At 39.4% G+C, this 18,368-nt stretch overlaps 1 protein-coding gene across 1 annotated transcript in view; it reads left to right on the plus strand.

Annotated features, from left to right (window-relative positions):
- Nucleotides 1–18,368, plus strand: part of fcho1 (FCH and mu domain containing endocytic adaptor 1) — a 54,652-nt gene that overhangs the window by 12,038 nt on the left and 24,246 nt on the right. The window contains exons 2-6 of the mRNA XM_029430528.1: nucleotides 845–895; nucleotides 13,610–13,701; nucleotides 16,875–16,949; nucleotides 17,712–17,853; nucleotides 18,153–18,305. Coding sequence (XP_029286388.1) covers nucleotides 869–895; nucleotides 13,610–13,701; nucleotides 16,875–16,949; nucleotides 17,712–17,853; nucleotides 18,153–18,305 — 489 coding nt within the window. The 5' untranslated portion in view covers nucleotides 845–868. The remainder of the gene's footprint in view (nucleotides 1–844; nucleotides 896–13,609; nucleotides 13,702–16,874; nucleotides 16,950–17,711; nucleotides 17,854–18,152; nucleotides 18,306–18,368) is intronic.

Raw genomic sequence — 18,368 nt, forward strand, 5'->3', positions numbered from 1 at the left:
TCTGTGTGTGTGTGTGTGTGTGTGTGTGTGTGTGTGTGTGTGTGTGTGAGATCAGAAGGTGTATGCAAAGCTGATGCAACAGTGTATTCCCTCCTGAACATCAACCAATTAAAAAGTGTCTCAGTCATGAAAACGCTGCAGTCATGACAACTCAAACTTTAAAAAGTTAAGGAGACATGTTTGGTCCTTTTTTTTTTGAGATTTCTTTTTAATCTTTGTGACTTTGTAGTTTATTATCAGACTTTTGATCTGCTGATTTGCTTAACAGTGAGCTTCAATGTGATTTCTTGCATAGTAAAATAGTATTAAAAACCTCTAAAGCATAACAGGGTGCTGCAGCCTCCAGTTTCACAAGCTGTAATCATGTCCTCGGTGGCTACCTCCGCCTCCGTCCCTCCATCGATTTATCTCTCCTCCCCTGTATTCCCTCACCATCCTCCCCCATCTCTCCTATCACCCCTCCTCTCTGCTTCCTTCCTCAGCTCCCTCCATCCTCAGAGTTTATCCTTTTGAAGTCATTTGTTAAGCTCTCCTCTGTCCTCCCTCAGGACCTCCCTTCCTGCACTGAAGGTGTCCAGGGAGCTTTTATTTTATTTTTATAAAGTCAGGACTCTCTGGAAGCTTGTTTATGTGTAATTTGCAGACTTTCATGCTGCAATGTATCGTCAGAGGGCAGAGCAAAGGCTGAAGATAAACATTTTACAGATCGTTACAAAGAGCCCAAAAGACATATTTCCAGGTCATTCCACTGTGATGTGGAGAACATTGAGATCAGTCGCATTAAAAAAAGAAAAGTATTAATGTCACCTTCACTAAAACGTCTTTTGCTCCAACTTTTTCATAGATCGCTGTGAATCTCCGAGTGAAGATGGCCTTCTTTAAGAACAACTTCTGGGTAAGTGTCTGGATAACACCTACAAATGACTCTATATGATGGAGATGCAAAAGGACACACTCTTACCATCGCTGCATCGATCAGGCTTTTACACCTTGAGCCACACATTACTTATTAACCTGCTATAGTTGAATCTCAGCCATGAGTCACTGAGCTTTTCATTTATATGCTCAGCCAAACTTGGTCACTTGCAAATAATAGCCTACAGAGGAATTTTTGTTTTCATCAATCTGCTTATTTTCTGCTACAAGGAGAGCAATGTCATTCAAATAATTGTTGCAGGTCGAGATGATGCCAATTTCTGTTAATAATGTGTTAATAATAAAAAAGGATATAAGCAGTTTCGAAGGCTTTTAACTTATTACTTATTTCATGTACGTTCTTGAAGCTCATGACTGGTTCCTAATATGTTTAACATAGTTGTCATTTGGACCAATATGATAGCTGAGTTTCAGTACCAATACCATAACGATGCTTTTCTTTCAATACCTTCGTTTGAGGAATATGCATTTGTTTTAACAAGCAAAGGTTATCTGGTGATTTTAAGGCTGTGAGATGCGATTGAAAGTTGTGGAATAAAGCAATAAAGTGCACCTTGTCAAGAGTTTATTTACCAGAATATACCAAACTGCTTCTTGATTTCTATGACAGCAAATCTTACCGCTGAACCATTTGTGTTCATTCGCCCCAAACAGCCAATGCACTAACTGTACAGACGTTAGCTGTAAGCTAGCTTTACCTCCTATGTGTTTGTTCTGCTCAGCCTCAGACTGACGTCAGAACTCACCAGAAACTTCCCTTATTGTCCTCCAGTCCCCATTGTTTCATATTGTCTCTGTACATTTATGAAGCAGATTAATAAAGCTTTAGAATTAACACACATTTTAAAACTGAATTTAAAGTTCAACTCTCACCACAGACGTGTCTTCGCGTCAATTCGCTGCGGCCCGGGCGAATTTCAATCTAATCGTGTCTTTCCTTTGACTTTGTATGTGACAGTATGGCTCTCTGACGATGCATTCAATGTCAACTTACCAATACATGACACTTTTAGATACTCGCTCAAAGTGCTCCGGCTTGATGCTCTAGTCTGAGTAAAGTTTTGTAAACACAAGCAGATAATTTGACTAAGTTGATACTGGCACCAGGTGTTCCCATGTCTCTCCAGATATCCTATGTATTAATATTCTAACTGTAACTACATTTCTCTAATGCAGTGAAACAAATGATTTATAATATTGTCTTGCAATGCTTTAGATTTTACAAGTATACCTAATAATAAATGTTGCAATACCAGTGAATTAGGGCATTATTTAGATGAATTTGTGCAGTAATTAATGGGCTCATTAGCAAACCTTTCCCAGATATGTAAAATGCAGGAAGGGCATGTCTCTTTCACCCCCCCAACACCACTTCATCCCCTGTTGACTTTGCCAGCTGTTACAAGGTCTCTGTCTCTGCCTCACTGTCTCCTCTCTGCGACTTCCCTGCACACCTGGTACATCTATTTCAGGTGTGCCCTACTTGTTCTCCCTTACCTCATCACACTTAGAAAAGTCCCCAGTAATATTTTACGAGTTGAACTGTAAAATGAGGTACTCTTGAGTCTCACAGAAATGAGATCCATTTTAGGACAGTGAGCACATTTTAAGGTGCTTTTATATAATGTTGTTCTGTATCCAGGTTTTTGTACCTGGAGCAAAGATGATGTTGCCTCTTAAAATCAAGCTGATTAGATAAGTGTAGGGTTTTTTTTTTTTATAATTTAAAGGCATTAAATGAGAACAATGGTACTCAAAACTCTTGGTTTGATATGCATGTGCATGTTCTATAGATTAATATTATTGTGAGCTTAGTAATTGTAGCTGTCGGTGTATTTGAACAGGTGTGAAGGTTTAGCCTGCTAAACATCCATCTATGGTCCATGGATATTGCAGCATTTGGGCTGCGGGCACCAGACAAGCAGGTCTGCAGGCAGAGAGGCAAGTGGTAAAAGCAAGAAAATGAGAGCAAACTGGGAGGGAGGGAAGCGAGCAGACGGGGAGTCATGCAGCAGAATTTCTGCCCGGCAGTAAGACTGTCGGAGAATTGCTGTGCTTCTGTATCAGAGATTACATTTTAGGCTTTGTCACTGTGCTCTGAAATACAGCTCAATATTCTTGATATGTATTCTGTGCATGCATGTGTTTACATATTCATAACTGTGTTTCCCACCCTGCCTGCCTTCAGACACAAATAGCTGTGTAATACAAATCAACCGTTCAGTTAATTAGACGACAGAGCAGCTTGGGAACAAGTTGCTCACAGAGCGTTTCCTTTTTTGGCTCAAGAATATTCACCGTCGCTCTGAAAGCCACCTCATACATAGCACGCTGTCCTTTCCCATTAAGAGCTGCGGTCATGGCCCGCAGGGGGACCATCGGCTATAATTAAGTACATCGTTAGTAATTTAAGGAACCGTTGAGTCTTAGGAATAGAATTTATTAAAGGTTCTTAGAATTTAATTTAGCTTGGGATAAGATTGTATGCAATGAATCTGAATTTCCTCATGAGAGATGATGGAAAAGATTATTATCTTTTTCCATATATGAAAGAAAATATATAATGTATAAAGCAAAATGTCTTTCTGCAGGCTCTGTGATACTTACTGCTATGTTATCTCTGTTCCTTATTGTTCTCGTGAATAATTGATAACCAACCAATAAAGCGGGAACTCATGTGGGCTGAAAAGGCCCCAAATATATAGTAGTTCGGTTCCCTGGAAATATGGAAGTATGTTTCGACAAATTTCTTAATACTAATCCTATGCAGTGGCGTAGTATTAGTATTATGAAATGTGTCGTTTGCCTGGTTTTATACATCTGAATCTGATTTGTTCAGTCGGCTGTTGTGCTCTTTAACAGCTGCTTCCTCTGGTTGGAGACATCATCTTCTTACCTTCCTTCCTATCTACATCCAAAAGAAGCTAAACAGAAATGGTGACAAAGTATGGATGGGATTGATGCAGCTAAACAAATGTTTGATTTACAGAAATAAAATCGACTAGGTTAACTGCTCTTAGCAAATGCTACCCAGCTTCTGTGTTGACTGAAATGTCGTTGGAGAGAGACAAATCACTTGCTACTGATTGGTTAAAGCGAAAAGAAAAGCAAACCCTACCCTACTAGAGTCAGTGTCAAAACGGAAACAAAATGTTCAGACTATTATCTGGCTTGTCTGCCATTGGCACTGGTGGTGTTGGGTCATTAAAGGCAACATGTATGTACGTACAGTATCCCCAATGCAAAACAAAAAGGGTCAATAGCCTTCTCGCAGGTATACTGCTATAGTGCTGCTGGTTTAGTGTTGCCATGCCCTTATGTAGCAAGCAAACCTACAAGGTTTTTGCAGTCTGTTTAAAATAATACAACCTACTTAACAAGTTTACAGGAAATTAGATAGAATTTGTTTCATCAGATGTCAGTCAAACTGCAACTTGAGTATGCTGCAGGCATTTTAATTTAATAAAAAGGCAGCAAAAAAAGTTCCCCAAAATTGTAGCTACAATTTTAGATTTGTTTTTGCAGTTGTGAGCAGCTCCTCCATTTCTTTGTGCATTGCACGGTGGGATAATAATTTCCATCAACGGCACACTTTTTAGTTGTAATTCTGCCTGTTTTGACTCGTCTATACTTAATTAACACACTACATACTCAAAACCATCTTAGAATTAGTATATAGCTTAGAATTGGGACGCCGCTAAGGTCATTGTTAATGTGAGACTCACTCATCCACAGACATTCAGTTAGATCTTTTAGAGGATCACGTTGCTTTAAATAAGAGAATAAAGGAAAACAACGTTGTCATTGAGACTTCACTGCAGACAGTAGCTCTGCTCTCACTCTGCTGGGATTTTAGTTGGTGGAAATTAACGCCACACAACTGAAAAATGTTTGGATTATTTTTTAAGGTGACCGCTAGATGGGTCTTAAATAATATTCCCATCTCTCCTATCGGTACAGAATGTGTATTTTCTCTCTGCAGTAGACCATAAAAAGACCTTGCTGTGTGTCTGCATGATATCCAAGGGGATTTAAATGAACTATTTCAAAGAAAAATGGTAAAGATCAGCAAGCTGTTCTGTTTTGAGGCTTTACAGTATTCAGTATTGTTTTCTATCTTCACTTCTTAGAAATGGCTCCTTCTGTGCCTGCAGATACAAATACAAAGAAGAGTGTGTGTGCATAGAAACACACACACAAACAACGCCCAGCGGGTTTTTATTATTGCCTGCTTCTCAGTTTAATGATGCCAATGTTGTTGCCCTCCCATCACTTTGAGTCATGGGATTTTTCTCTTGGGGTGAAGAACAGTAAACGCACAGTGTGAAACTTTTTCTCCTCCCCATGTTCTCCTCTCTCCCTTGGCTCTGCCTCTTCTCCAGTTTTATCTCTCCTCCCCTCCTCCTATGTCCTTTACGTCCACCCCTTTTTGTTCTTTCTCAGTCGTTCTTCGCAGATTTCTTCTGTGCCAAGTTTGATTAAGAGACGAGATGGAAATTAATTTTAGAGTTTCTATATTTGTGTTCATGTCACAGTGTGTGGAAAAGAAGCATGAACTGATTGTGGGCAGCTTAGGGTGGGTACAAATTTGTCAACCGTCAGAGATTTTGCTATGTGTGATTTAAAAATATATGTTTCTAAAGTATTTAATTGGTGGTTGTCCGATATATAAACTGTTTCTCATGTAAGCTTTCAGGAAATATACTATATAATGATGTATATCATTATCATTCAAATGATCTTTTTTAATGACGTATACCATGACAGATAAGTGCATCTTTCCAGAACACTATTCTTCCTTCTCCTCCGAAAAACAGCGGCAGCTTAGACCAGCAGAAGTGAATCGCTCAGTTCGGCCCACACAGCAAATTACTCTGGAGCCATCAATGATGACAGGCTGCTGCTACCTGCTCCTGATGTTATTGACACTTCTCTGCTGTGGGACTATTCGGTCTGCTCGACCTGCCCAGTCAGCAGAAAAAGTTTCTGTGAGTCAGCGAAACTCACAGCAGCACTGACGGGACCGGTGGGTCGGCAGGCCAGTTGGCGCGGTGATATACCGTCTGATGGGCTGGAATGTTTTCGGCTTTACTTTTGAGGGCTGCTTGATTTATTGCACTTACATTGTGTGGCGTACAGAGCTGAATATGTATTTGGATCCATTTGTAGCTTGTCAATACTGCTGTTAAAGAAAGTAAATTGGATGCAATATACCTGGGATCATGTTGGCCCCTTTGGAAAGCAATTCACCCAGGTACACACATTAGAATAACAAACATTACATTACAGTTCATTTAGCTGACGCTTTGAGGAATTGAGTATAAGGCCTGTTCTGTGAATATGACCTTTCATACTAGTTATAGACCGTTGTTTCTTTTACATGTATGTGACAGTCTGGTAGTTGTTCATAACATCAGTCCCTCCCTGGTGGACTTGCTGAGTCTGCGTACCTTTTTTGAGGGTTGTAGGGTCTCGCAGAGGAGTTGACGCACACACCTCCAATTTGTCTTGCAGACCTTTGGGTCGAGCAGGTTGATTAAACTCTGATTGGGGGCGTGTTTGAAACGAAGACGCTAAGTAATCGTTACACACAAAAGTTGTACATTCAAACAAGTATAAAAGAAACACGCAAATATCTCAGTGAACACTGTTCTTATTCGCCGCTAGCAGCCCAGCTTTGTCTTCTCTCTTGTTCTACTCAGTACCTTTCGTTTCATATGACTGAAAGGCTGTATTACAGAGCAGGAATGTCCTCCGACACTGGATCCATCCTCAGACAGACTGTAAAGGCAGATTTGAAAAATAGCCAGAACTAAAGGCACCACTCTAGACATTGCAACAGAATAAAGCACTGTACATGTGTTTTAAATCTACAAAACAAAAGATCTAAGTCTCCATTTCCACTGGGAATGGGCCGTGGTAGAGGAAGATCTTTTACTTAAGTAAAGGTAACGATACCACAGTGTAAACATAATCTGACACAAATAAAGTATCCATTCAAATCTTTGCTCAATTAAAAGTGCAAAAGTATTAACATCAAAATGTACTTAAAGTACTGATTACTTCAGAATAATCTATATTATATTATTGAACTATAATTATTGATATGCACATCACTTTAATGTTCATGCCGGTAAAGGAAGGGCTAGTTTTAGATATATATTTATATACTGCCGGGTAGCTAGTGAATTTCATCAAGGGATCAATATTGTTTTTAACCAATAATGATACGTCATGTATTTGTTGATTATGTTTTGTATTAATCTGAATCTGCCAAGTAACTAAAGGTATCAAATAAATGTAGTGGCGTAAAAAGTACTATAATTGCCTCCTAAATGTAGTAGATTAGAAGTAAACCGTAGTATGCAATGGAAATACTCAAAATATAACAAACTGTACTTTAATACAGTTCTGCAGTAAATGTACTTGATTACTTTGCAGGACTGGAAATGGGTGAGGGTTTAGATAAACTACTTGTTGTAACGCTGAGATCACAGTGCTGTCTGCATCATCAGTATACTGCAGCGACGAAGCATTTTCTGATGACTGATTTGAGTTTTTCATAAACATAAATTGGTTACATTGAGGAGCATCAACAACTTCCCTGCTGCAGCTGATTTACTGGTCCACTGTCATACTGTCCTTCAAAATCAAATTGATAAACCTGTCGTGCAGGTGTTCTTGGAAATCCAGTGTTTATTCCCCCATGAGGTTTGAAAAGAGACGAGCAACCCGTTTCCTAATTAGATTTTGATATGCTTGTGCTTGTTTCACGCTGGTCTGCTCCTCGCTTTGTGTGTTCTCAGAGGTAGAAGATACACACTGTCCTAATCCAGCAGGTAAAGGCTTGTATTTCAATCTGTTTTTTGTTTTGTACTTGCAGCTCCACTTTTAGAGTTGTTTTAAATATATATTTTTTTGTTCCATTATTTTTTAAATTGTTTTTGTCCTTCTTTTTTTTTCACAATCTGATTTTTGGTGGATGTTTTTGCTGAAATGTGTTCAGCCAGTCGGGTTTAGGAGGGGGTCATGCTGATGTCTGAGTGAAAGAGACAGCTGTCAATCATCTATTATTCAGTTTGTTTCAAAAGAAAATGCCCACTGTGTTCATAGCACAATGAGGAAAGCAAAAATAAAATGTGGGCCGGTGTTGGCGGCCTTGGTTCTAGACCTTTTACGTTCAACAGCCAGTGTTTGTGGATAAAATGTTTCAGTTCATGAGGAAACTTCAGCTGAGAGCCCTTGTTGCCTTCTTGTCCCTCACTCCTCCTGTCTGTGGTGGACTGCACAGACATTTAAGGCAAACATGCAGATCTTTTATTTGTTGTAGTGAAGCAGGTGTGATGCAAGCCCTGCAGCACAGAGTTTGGTTCAGCCCAGGTTTCTTCACCGTCTGTAATTAGGTTTGTACAAGCCTGAGGGGAAGTCTGAAGATGCGTCTAATGAGAATCAAGTGAAAGCAGTTGGATCTGCAAAACTCTGGAGAGGCCACACACACACACACACACACACACACACACACACACACACACACACACAGATAGAATAAGAAGCTTTTTTGATCAGTTATCTAAAATAATGTACAGTAGCAGCATAAATCTTAAAGATCTGCAGGCTTCTGTTTTACACGTCCCTACAGTAAAGCTTTGTTACATTTTCTAGCAGCATTTTTTAACCGCTGAGACCTTCTTTGAGCAGCAAGTTGATGATGGAGATCGACAAATAGTGGCTTGTTGGCCAAATGTGAGATTTGAGCCAAATGATTAAAAACATATAAATCCCAATGAAATTCTATTCTTTAGCATGTTGCACGATTTTGAGAGCCGCATGATGTCCTAATAAGGAGGTGCTGTCTTTAAGTGTAACCGACTGCTTTACACAAGACCTTATAAACTGATCATGGTGTCGAGTTTGTCCGTGTCTTAAATGTATTGTATATTACAGTTGGACAAACTCCTGAACATTTCTGCACTGAAGCTATAGCTAAATAAATTCCACTAATTTATATTTGTTTATTTTCAAAAACAAAAACAATTAGTATAAGTATAGAATAAATATATTGGCCTGTGTCTCCACAACACGTGTAAGCCTGCGGTGTCTCCACAAATGAACATGGCTGGAAGAACTGACCCTGGGGCTGAACTTAGTTGTCAAATAAACTGCAAAACGTTATGCATCAAATTTTGTTTTGCTTTTAGGGATGAAGGTCAGTGCACTTGTTTTTTTTTTTTTTTTTTAAAGCTCATAAAGTTTAATGGCCCTGACCACAATAATAATAAACAGTTTGAGGAAGGGAGGGAGAACTTAACAGAGCAGTGTTGCACTTTGACTTTACTGAGATAAAATGATAATTTCCCTGCTGCTTACCATCCCCCTCAACACATTTCTGCAGATCCCCCACAGCTCAGTGGTCTTCAACAGTCTTCATGAGAAAGTTGTCCCTGTACAGATTTTACACCTCCCCGTACACCCCCTTCCATTCCCGTCTTCTCCTCTCCCATCATACCCCTCATTGTAATGGTAATGTGCTCCATCGTGCGTGACCAAAACGGTCAACTTAATTGATGAAAAAGAGATCACCAAGAGGGGGTTTGCATATATCAGACATGAAGGATTTTCATTCACTGCAGACTTGAGGAATACTTTATGACACTTGAAGACACTTGAAGAAGACTTTCTGTGAGTTTGCAGCTCGTGTAATGTGCTTTCAGATTGTTTGGCATGACTCAATATCCACAAATACCAACTCACAGCTGTTAGCGCAACCAGGAACATCAACAATACACTTAAACATGCACAAGTGTAGTTCTGTATCAGAGAAGAGGGACATGTCAGCGTGGTCACACTCATTTAATTTGTGTTGCACCTGCCAGTCTGAGGCATGTGTTCCCATACAATGAGCCATATTATAAAAGCTGATTGTTCCGTGTCCCTCAAGTCTTTGACCTGGAGCGATGCATATATATTTTTTGTGAGTTATTCATAAATCTATACACAGCATTATTAATTTTGCAAGACAAAAAAAGAATGAGTGTTGAATATTGTAGTGCTCAGCCAACACGTCCCAGTACTTGATTCATCAGTCCTCACCTGAAGAGATAATTGACAAAACTGGAAAAGTATGCTGCTTTTTAGTGCAAGGTGTTGACGCAGGAAGACGAATGAAAAGCCTGTTGTTGGGGAAGCGATATAGTTAAAATACGGGGATAATGGCGCACAGTCCCTCCTGGAAGACATTCATCGTGTTACACTTTGGTTGTACACACTAAAAGTGACAGAAATAGTTGTGAACAGACGAGTCCCGTCCCCCCCCCTCCTCTCCCAATCCGATGTTGGAAAGGTGTGGGGGAGAGGATTTCTGAACAAAGCTATCTGACCATCTGACAAACACTTCTGATTACGTATTCTGGCAGCTTTAGGGGCGTCAAAACTGGAAACTTGAAAGTGGCATAAAATGGAGGCGGGATATCGACAATTAGAACTCAAGTATGGCAGATTTCCTGACTAGTTCATAAGTAAATATTATATCATTTGCAAAAGTAAATATAATATGCTAAATAGCTAAAATGCTGCTACAATAAACTTACCTCATATAACTCGGCGCACAGACGGCTCCTTATGTTCAACATGAGTTCTTACTGACTTATCATAAAATACTGTTTTCAAAACCATTTAAGCACTATACTAATCATTGATCTATGGACAAGATATATTTACATACAGACTAGCTTGCTAGCAGTGGTGGACAGGTGCTCTGTCTAGCTGTGGAGAGGTGCGCGTGTGTCTTTTGGAAGGCTTAGACTGGCAGCTCACCTTTCTGTGGCGAGGGTAGAGTTTCAAACAAAAGGCGTCTGTCAACTGCCCCTGCCAATGAACAAAACTATACTGCCGGCAGAATGCCCATTGTTTTATAAAGCTCGTGTCAAAGCATTCAACAACTATTGTGTAATAACTCAAACCCATATTCTTTTTGAATGGCAGGAAATAGGATGTTTGATGCTGTATTCAGTGTAATTGAGCCCAACAATGAATCTAATGCAGTTTAATTTAAATCAAACTATCTATCCTCAATGTATCTTGCCTCAATGAGTCTGCAACATGTGCAGTCTTATTTTTTAAATTATTTCTTATTTTACATAACCACGTTTTAAAATGTCACACCACAATGACAGAATTGACATCTTATTTGTGTTATTAACATAATGGTGTGTCTATAGAAGCGTAAAGGGTCAGTTAATCCATATTAATAAAGACAAACAAATGTAACCTCAATTATAACTAGTGGCATCTTCCGAGATGCACAAAGTTTGTTTTTATTTAATAAAGTTTGTGATTTACTTTGAGATGTACGAGATCAGATTTCTGCCATCACCCTGATACATTTGGGAAGATTGTATTTTAACTTGTGGGGCTCACAAGACTCCAACACGTCTTTCCGGAAACATTGTCCAAATAATCCAAAGGATAATACAACATCTGTCATTAAAAACGTACCGAGTGTTTGTCTTGTAAGTAAACTGACCTTCTGATCAGCACAACTTTGTTATTTGCTATTTGTTATGGAAAAAAGATGCAGGCAGTTGTGTGACCATTCTGCCCAATGTCACCTTTTCAAATTGCTGATTTGTCTGACAAACAACCCAAAGCTGAAAGATATTCCGTTTACTATCACATAAGAAAAGATGAGAAGCAAATCCCTACAATTGAGAAGCTGGATCCAGAGATTATTTGGCTTTATTGCTTGAAAATTGACAAACTATTAATAGATTATTGAAATCTTTTCTGTTTTTCGACTAATTAATTAGTCAACTGATTTTTTTCGGAGTAAAAACTTTATTTGACGGAATGAAGGCAATCTTTCGACCCTACTGGATCTTCAATAGGGCTCTCTCTATTTTCTCTGACATTATGAGAAAAGCTCTGGGAAAGTGACTGTCAGCGGTGATACGCCTCGAAAAACAACCGTTTCTTTCTGATCGCTGGGAGTCTAGAGTCTAGTGACTTTGCTTTGCATGTTCACTGTGCAGGTAGACAACCAGTGTTTGTGTGTGTGTGTGTGTGTGGTTTTGGGTGACCCTTTACTTGCATTCCAGCCATTCCCCTGGTACCTGGGAACTCGTCTGTTCTCCTATGACGGGGTATTTTTAGGTCCTGAGAAGCAGCTGTCTGTGTCTCTGTCTCCACAGACGGCCCGGCCGTCTGTTGACTGAAAAATGTGGTGAGGCTCAAGAAAAGACTCGGTCTATTTGTAGCTGTGCTGCCTCAGTCGGGCTCTTTTTCGGCTTATGTAGATTTAAGTTAACACAGGTGTAAGTTTGTGATTACGCCAGTGATGGGTGTTGCTATAGTCTGTGTTAAATCTGTTTAGCTGCAACTTTTCTCTGAACAAGAACCCTGTGCTGTGGTTTTCTCACATTTCACTGTCATGTTGGCCTTTGCTCTACAAATGTACAGCAAACAGAGAGGTAACTTCCAGTGGAGTGCAGCAGCAGCATGTGCAGTAGTCGAACCTTGCTGTGAAATGTCAGCAAAAAACACGTTCTGTTTAGTTTCATCAAAGCCATTGTTTAAACCAAAAGCAACTAGGGCTGCAACTAACGATTATTTTCTAGAGTAATCGATTAATCGTTTGGTCTATAACATGTAGCTTTAAAAATAGTGAAATGTCCAAGATGAAGTCTCTCAATGTGTTGTTTTGAGAGAAGAACTTAATTGGTCCTAATTGTTTTGTGATATTTACCAAACCAACATCTATTCAGACTTTATATTTAGTGGGCCAGTAAATGTTGTGCATCAGAAAACCAAGGTTACCAGGCGATCATGTTGACACAGTACTGAATAAATATGACAACATAGAAATGCTTTGTAAATGTATAAAATCACCAAAATGAGTGTGTGCCTAACAGCACACAGATAACCAGCATGTTGTTGATATACTAATGAGCAAACACTACTGTTTACTCTTAAAGGCCATCAGCTTCTTATCCTGAGGTCCTACATAATGCACTATTTCCTGCCAAACTAATTGGGTTTTCACTTGAAAGATGTCTTTATTTTTCATCAACTGTGCTCTTCTGTCCCAACCCATACACTCGGTTGCATTCTTAATAATAACTAATTATGTTTTGTATTTTTTCATGGTCGCTTATTTAGACATGGATTTTGCTGATCTCTCATAATCTCTTCCCATGTCTCTATTAAGCCTCCCAACACACAAGTTGTCAACTATTACATTAATCACCAACTATTTTTATAATCTATTAATCTGTTCAACACATGTTTTAAGAAAAAAAAGAAAAAGATTCCAGCTTATTAAATGTGGATATTTTCATAATTGTCTGCTATTTTATAACAACTAATTAATAAAGAAATGAATCAACAGATTAATCCACAATGAAAATAATTGTGAGTTGTAGCGCTAGTATTGATGTTTCATACAAACACTTACAGTGCCGTAAGTGTTTGTTGAGTATTCTGTATGTGACTGATGGTGAAATGTTTCCTGTGAGATTAGTCTGACTGACTAGCCGAATATCAGCGGCACAATGTGATGAGGCTTAAAGTCAACGTTGCTGTACTGAAGCACCAACATCGCTCTCTTTAACTTTCTAATGTTGGTTTGATGTTCCTCGTTTGGGTGCTAACAGACAGTGTTTTATTTGTTCCTTGCCAGGGGGAGAAAAATGCCGGCTTTGACGTTCTCTACCACAACATGAAGCATGGCCAGCTGGCAACCAAGGACCTAGCCGAATTTGTCCGTGAGAGGTAAGGTTTGTGTGTATTTGTGAATATCTGTGTAGGAGGTGGTGATGGGACTCGGGTGGAGAAACTCTACGTTCTTGACTCCGTACTTGGAAGGAAAGATGAGGGACTGTGCTAAGGTTGGGTGAAATGCACAGAGATGATATATGAACTGTTTTGGATTTCATCCCTCGCTGTATCTAACAAGGTGTTTCAAAGTCTTGTCAGAGAAGACTTGAACAAGTCTTTCTTTGTTCAAAGGACTTCAGTCGTTCCTCTGATCTCTGACCCCTGTCCTCACTACTGTGCTACTTTTGAAGCGCACCATCTCTCAAAAACTCACACACACAAGTCTGACAACTTGGAGTATCCGTCTGAGTCAGAGGTTTTTATTCTAACCACGATTGCAATCGCTGGGTTTAAACAAATCAGAATTATTCAGTTCCCAAATTGAAATGGGTCTTTTCACTTGTAACGTTAAACGGAGAAACGTAGAGAAACAGTCTGGTCTGACTTTTTTCTTTACTTATAATGAACTACCTACAAAGCTGCGTCTTAATTCAATGCTTTTTAAATGGATAGATATAGATCATATATTATGTATGTAGCCTTCAGGTGCATATTTAAGACCCTTTTTACAAGATTTATCTTTTAAAATGAGTCAACAGGAAACACAAGTCAGCCAGAGACGGCATTTTCAACCAACTCAATCAGCTAACATTAATATCGTTAGCTAGCTATGATGAAGTCCGCTGATAAGGACCCATTGTTTGAAAAATTACTACGAATTTTGAGTTGTAAAACTGCTATCAGTCTAAAATACTGTGAGAGCTCGACAGGCTTACCGGGAGCACTTAAGGGGGGCAGTCAATGTCCTAGTTCAAATGTTCCTCTCAAAGGGGGTAGTTTGTTATATTAAATACTTTGTCCTCTAATTAGGAAGTTATCAGTGAGTAAATTGAGGGTAGTAATGAGGTTCCCACAGGAGTTTGTGCTCTCACAGCTGGAAGTTAACCTACACAGAACGCTCTGTCAGACCACTGATATGATCCTGACACTGATTCAGAGCGCCTGTGCACATTCCTCACGGGGGAAATTCACTTATCTGTTCGGACAGCAGCAGACGACAAATCAGCAGTCAGGAAATGAAATAGGACCACTGTAGTGTGTGATCCCGCAGGACGGAAGAAAGGCAATTGTTTTGAGAAATATCTCTTCCGTAACATGCCCTAAAGGTCATGTTGATGTAGGACACCCTATAAAACACTCGGTTAAAGTACCGCAACAACTCCAACCATGTTCTCAAGGTTTCTCACTTACTGCATGTTATATTCACCCGTGGTATTCAGTTGACTAGAGATCTATTGCTGCTCCTTGTTAAGGGGGGGGGGGGGGGCATTAATAGTGGGACACAATAGACATCAGGCTGTGACTAGTGTTGAAACAATGACTCAATCAACTCATTTGATGATCGATTAATCTTTTGATAATGCATTGAAACATTCCCTAGCTCCAACTTTTCTTTGTCATTTATGATATTTAACTTTTGGTTTTGTTAATCAGACAAAACAAGACATTTGAAGACGTCTTTAGTAAATAAGGATTTCTTCATATAAAAATAGAAATGTAATTGTTAGTTGCAGACCTAAATCCATTAATTAGTCAATGGTGTGGTAATTAAAGACCACTTTGTTAATAGATTATTTCACTGAATGACATTAGATATTTAAAATGTGAGAAATTGCAACTTTTAAGTAGAAGACTTTTGTATAGAGAGTGTAATTATACACACATCATACTGAGGTACTTAGGTAAGTATATTGGAAAACAAACTAATAGAGAAGAGTAGCGGCTGCTCACTGATCCCAAACCACACATTTATTTAGATGGAGCAGTTTCGATCCCAGGTCGAAACCAACTGAAACTTTGTCTATTTCATCAGCAATAACTGATTTTATTGGTCGCTTGCGGGCAGCAGAGACGAGTCGTGAACACAGCATTGATCTTATAAGGTGATATGCAAATGTTCCTATTTACACATCCAGCAGTTATGGAGCAACATTATCTTTCGTCTGGGGTCGTGCTTTGCTTCACCTGATGAATGCAAGTCCAATATTCACGCTCTTTAAACTCTGTTTTTGGTCTCTATGAACTCCTGAGGGTAATATCTGCCTCTTTAGCTGCTAAATGCTTCACCATGTTCACCAGCTAGTTGCCGACTGTGTCGTTTGATGCTTGGCAGGAAGTGTGCAGTTTTTGGAGCTTTTTCACTTAAAACAGCTGCCTGCTGCGTCCGAAACAACAACACTATGCCAGCAATGAGATTAAACCAAAACGGTAACGTCGCAGGTGCCATAGCTAAACAATGAGGTAGAACTGAACTATAAAGCTTGAAACTATAAAGCTCTGAAGCAAAGAAGAGCTGCAGGTCAGAGTGATAATCTCAGTTATAGCTTTTTGTTTCGTGTCAGTGTGCAGATCTTGTATATGTATATGTATGTATGTATGTATGTATAGATAGATAGATAGATAGATAGATAGATAGATAGATAGATAGATAGATAGATAGAGATATAAACTCATACACATAGAGAGAGAGATAGATAGAGGGAGAGATATAAACTCATACACATAGAGAGATAGATAGTCTATTTGTTTATGACTTTCAGGATCAAGTTTTTGTTTTCACCCTCAGGATATTTGGATCAATGCTGCTTCCTTCTTTCTCTTCAGGGTCTACAGATGGTTATTAATACTCAGCCTTGCAAAACAAGTCCATTTATCATTTAAATGTGGCTTATTGCAACATTTACCCAACACTGATGAAAATGAATATTGTTCTCGCTGACTCTAGTGGTGGACTCCCAGAGTTTGGGCCAAAGTAAGCTTCAGATAGAGAACATAACATATGAGGTCATTAGCAGAGGCAATCGCCTTGTACGGAAGTGCTATGTGAGTACATTCACATGTCTGAAAGTTATTTAGAATAATAAAAGAATGTTAAGTATGCACACATTACTCTTCCTGCGGTGTTACTGGCAATGACTTTAGCAAAAAGAAAGAAAAGCCCACGCACACACACATTCATGTACAGTATTTGTGTATCTATCATTTTCAGGTTTCTCTTTGATGGTCTTAAATTAGAGCTATTTTACTTGTTGTTCTGCTAGTGATCATGTGTGTGTTTGTTTTTGTAGTGCTGCTATTGAGGAGACTTACTCCAAATCGATGAGCAAACTTTCCAAGATGGCCAGCAACGGAAGTCCACAGGGGTGAGTAATGCCATGTAGACGCAGGATGGTACAGAAAGTATCACCCAACAGCCCTTCCTCATGACCTACTGTTGAATTTATACTGTTGGAAGGTGTTTGATGCTGTAATTATACATGTAATAGTCATATGGCTGCATATGAGATATGAATGAGTACCATCTGCTTCACCAAATGTTCATTTTTATGATTAAAATAATGCTCTCTCAGCTATTTAGCTTATATGATTTAAATACAAACCGTATGTTGTCTATATGACAGGTTTTCTTTAAAATAGTAAATGTATATATCTTGTAATGCATCGTTGGATGAAACCACAGATAAGGGAACTTAATTCCTGTAAGTGATGATTTCAGAGCACATTAACCAAAGGAACTGAAAACGTATTGTTCTTAATCTGCTTCCTGCTGTGAATGATGAGGATCCTCCACGAACACGACATGTTTCTGCCAGTTCAGTCAAATAGTTTTTGGTTATCGCACTTGAGAAATGTCTGTATTTATGATTCAGTGCTCAGTCCACACCGCACACACTCCTGATGAAGCAGAGTTCATGAATGTTAAACGCTTCATAAATCATACCTTTTTTCTCTTCTTCTTTTTGTTTGCTTGCCGGTTTCTTAGTCATATTTTGTGACCGTGTGCATTTGCACAAAATGTTAAAACATTTTCACTGGGTGAGCCAAAATACACAAATGGGAGAATATTTGTTTGAACCTAGCAGTCTCATGTGTGTGTGCTTGATCCTTGTGTATGTGTCTCCCAGGACTTTTGCTCCCATGTGGGACGTGTTCAGGGTGTCTTCAGACAAACTGGCCCTCTGCCACCTCGAGCTGATGAGGAAGATGAACGATCTCATCCGGGACATCAACAAGTACGGAGACGAGCAGGTCAAAATTCACCGCAAGGTACGTACCTGGGTAGTTTGATGCTTTACCACTAGCCTGACAGAAAACTGGCTGATTTTTGCGAGTGTGTTTCTATGAACATAGACTTTTACATTTTGTCATTGCGTGCCCTTCATCGAGCCTCTGTCATCCTGATGTAATTTATCTCACAGAAGTTCCCATTACTGTCGTCTTCATTCATGGTAATTGCTGCATATTCCCTTAATGTACAATGATGATCTGTACAGGATGTCCATGTGTTGTCTTTTGTCTGTGCGTGTGTGTGTGTGTGTGTGTGTGTGTGTGTGCGTGTCACCCAGACAAAGGAGGAGATGGTGGGGACAGTGGAGGCGGTGCAGGCGCTGCAGGTTCAAAGCGGCCACCTTCAGAAATCAAAGGAGGGTTACCACGCCAAGTGTTTGGAGCTGGACCGGCTCAGGAAGGAGGGAGCTCCACAGAAAGAACAGGAGAAAGTTAGCCACCACTTTCTGTATTTTCAAGATTGTTTACAGATGTTGAGCAGTTCAGAAGCTAAA

The sequence above is a fragment of the Cottoperca gobio genome, chromosome 4 (genome assembly GCF_900634415.1).
Source record: "Cottoperca gobio chromosome 4, fCotGob3.1, whole genome shotgun sequence".
Classification (NCBI taxonomy): Eukaryota; Metazoa; Chordata; class Actinopteri; order Perciformes; family Bovichtidae; genus Cottoperca; species Cottoperca gobio.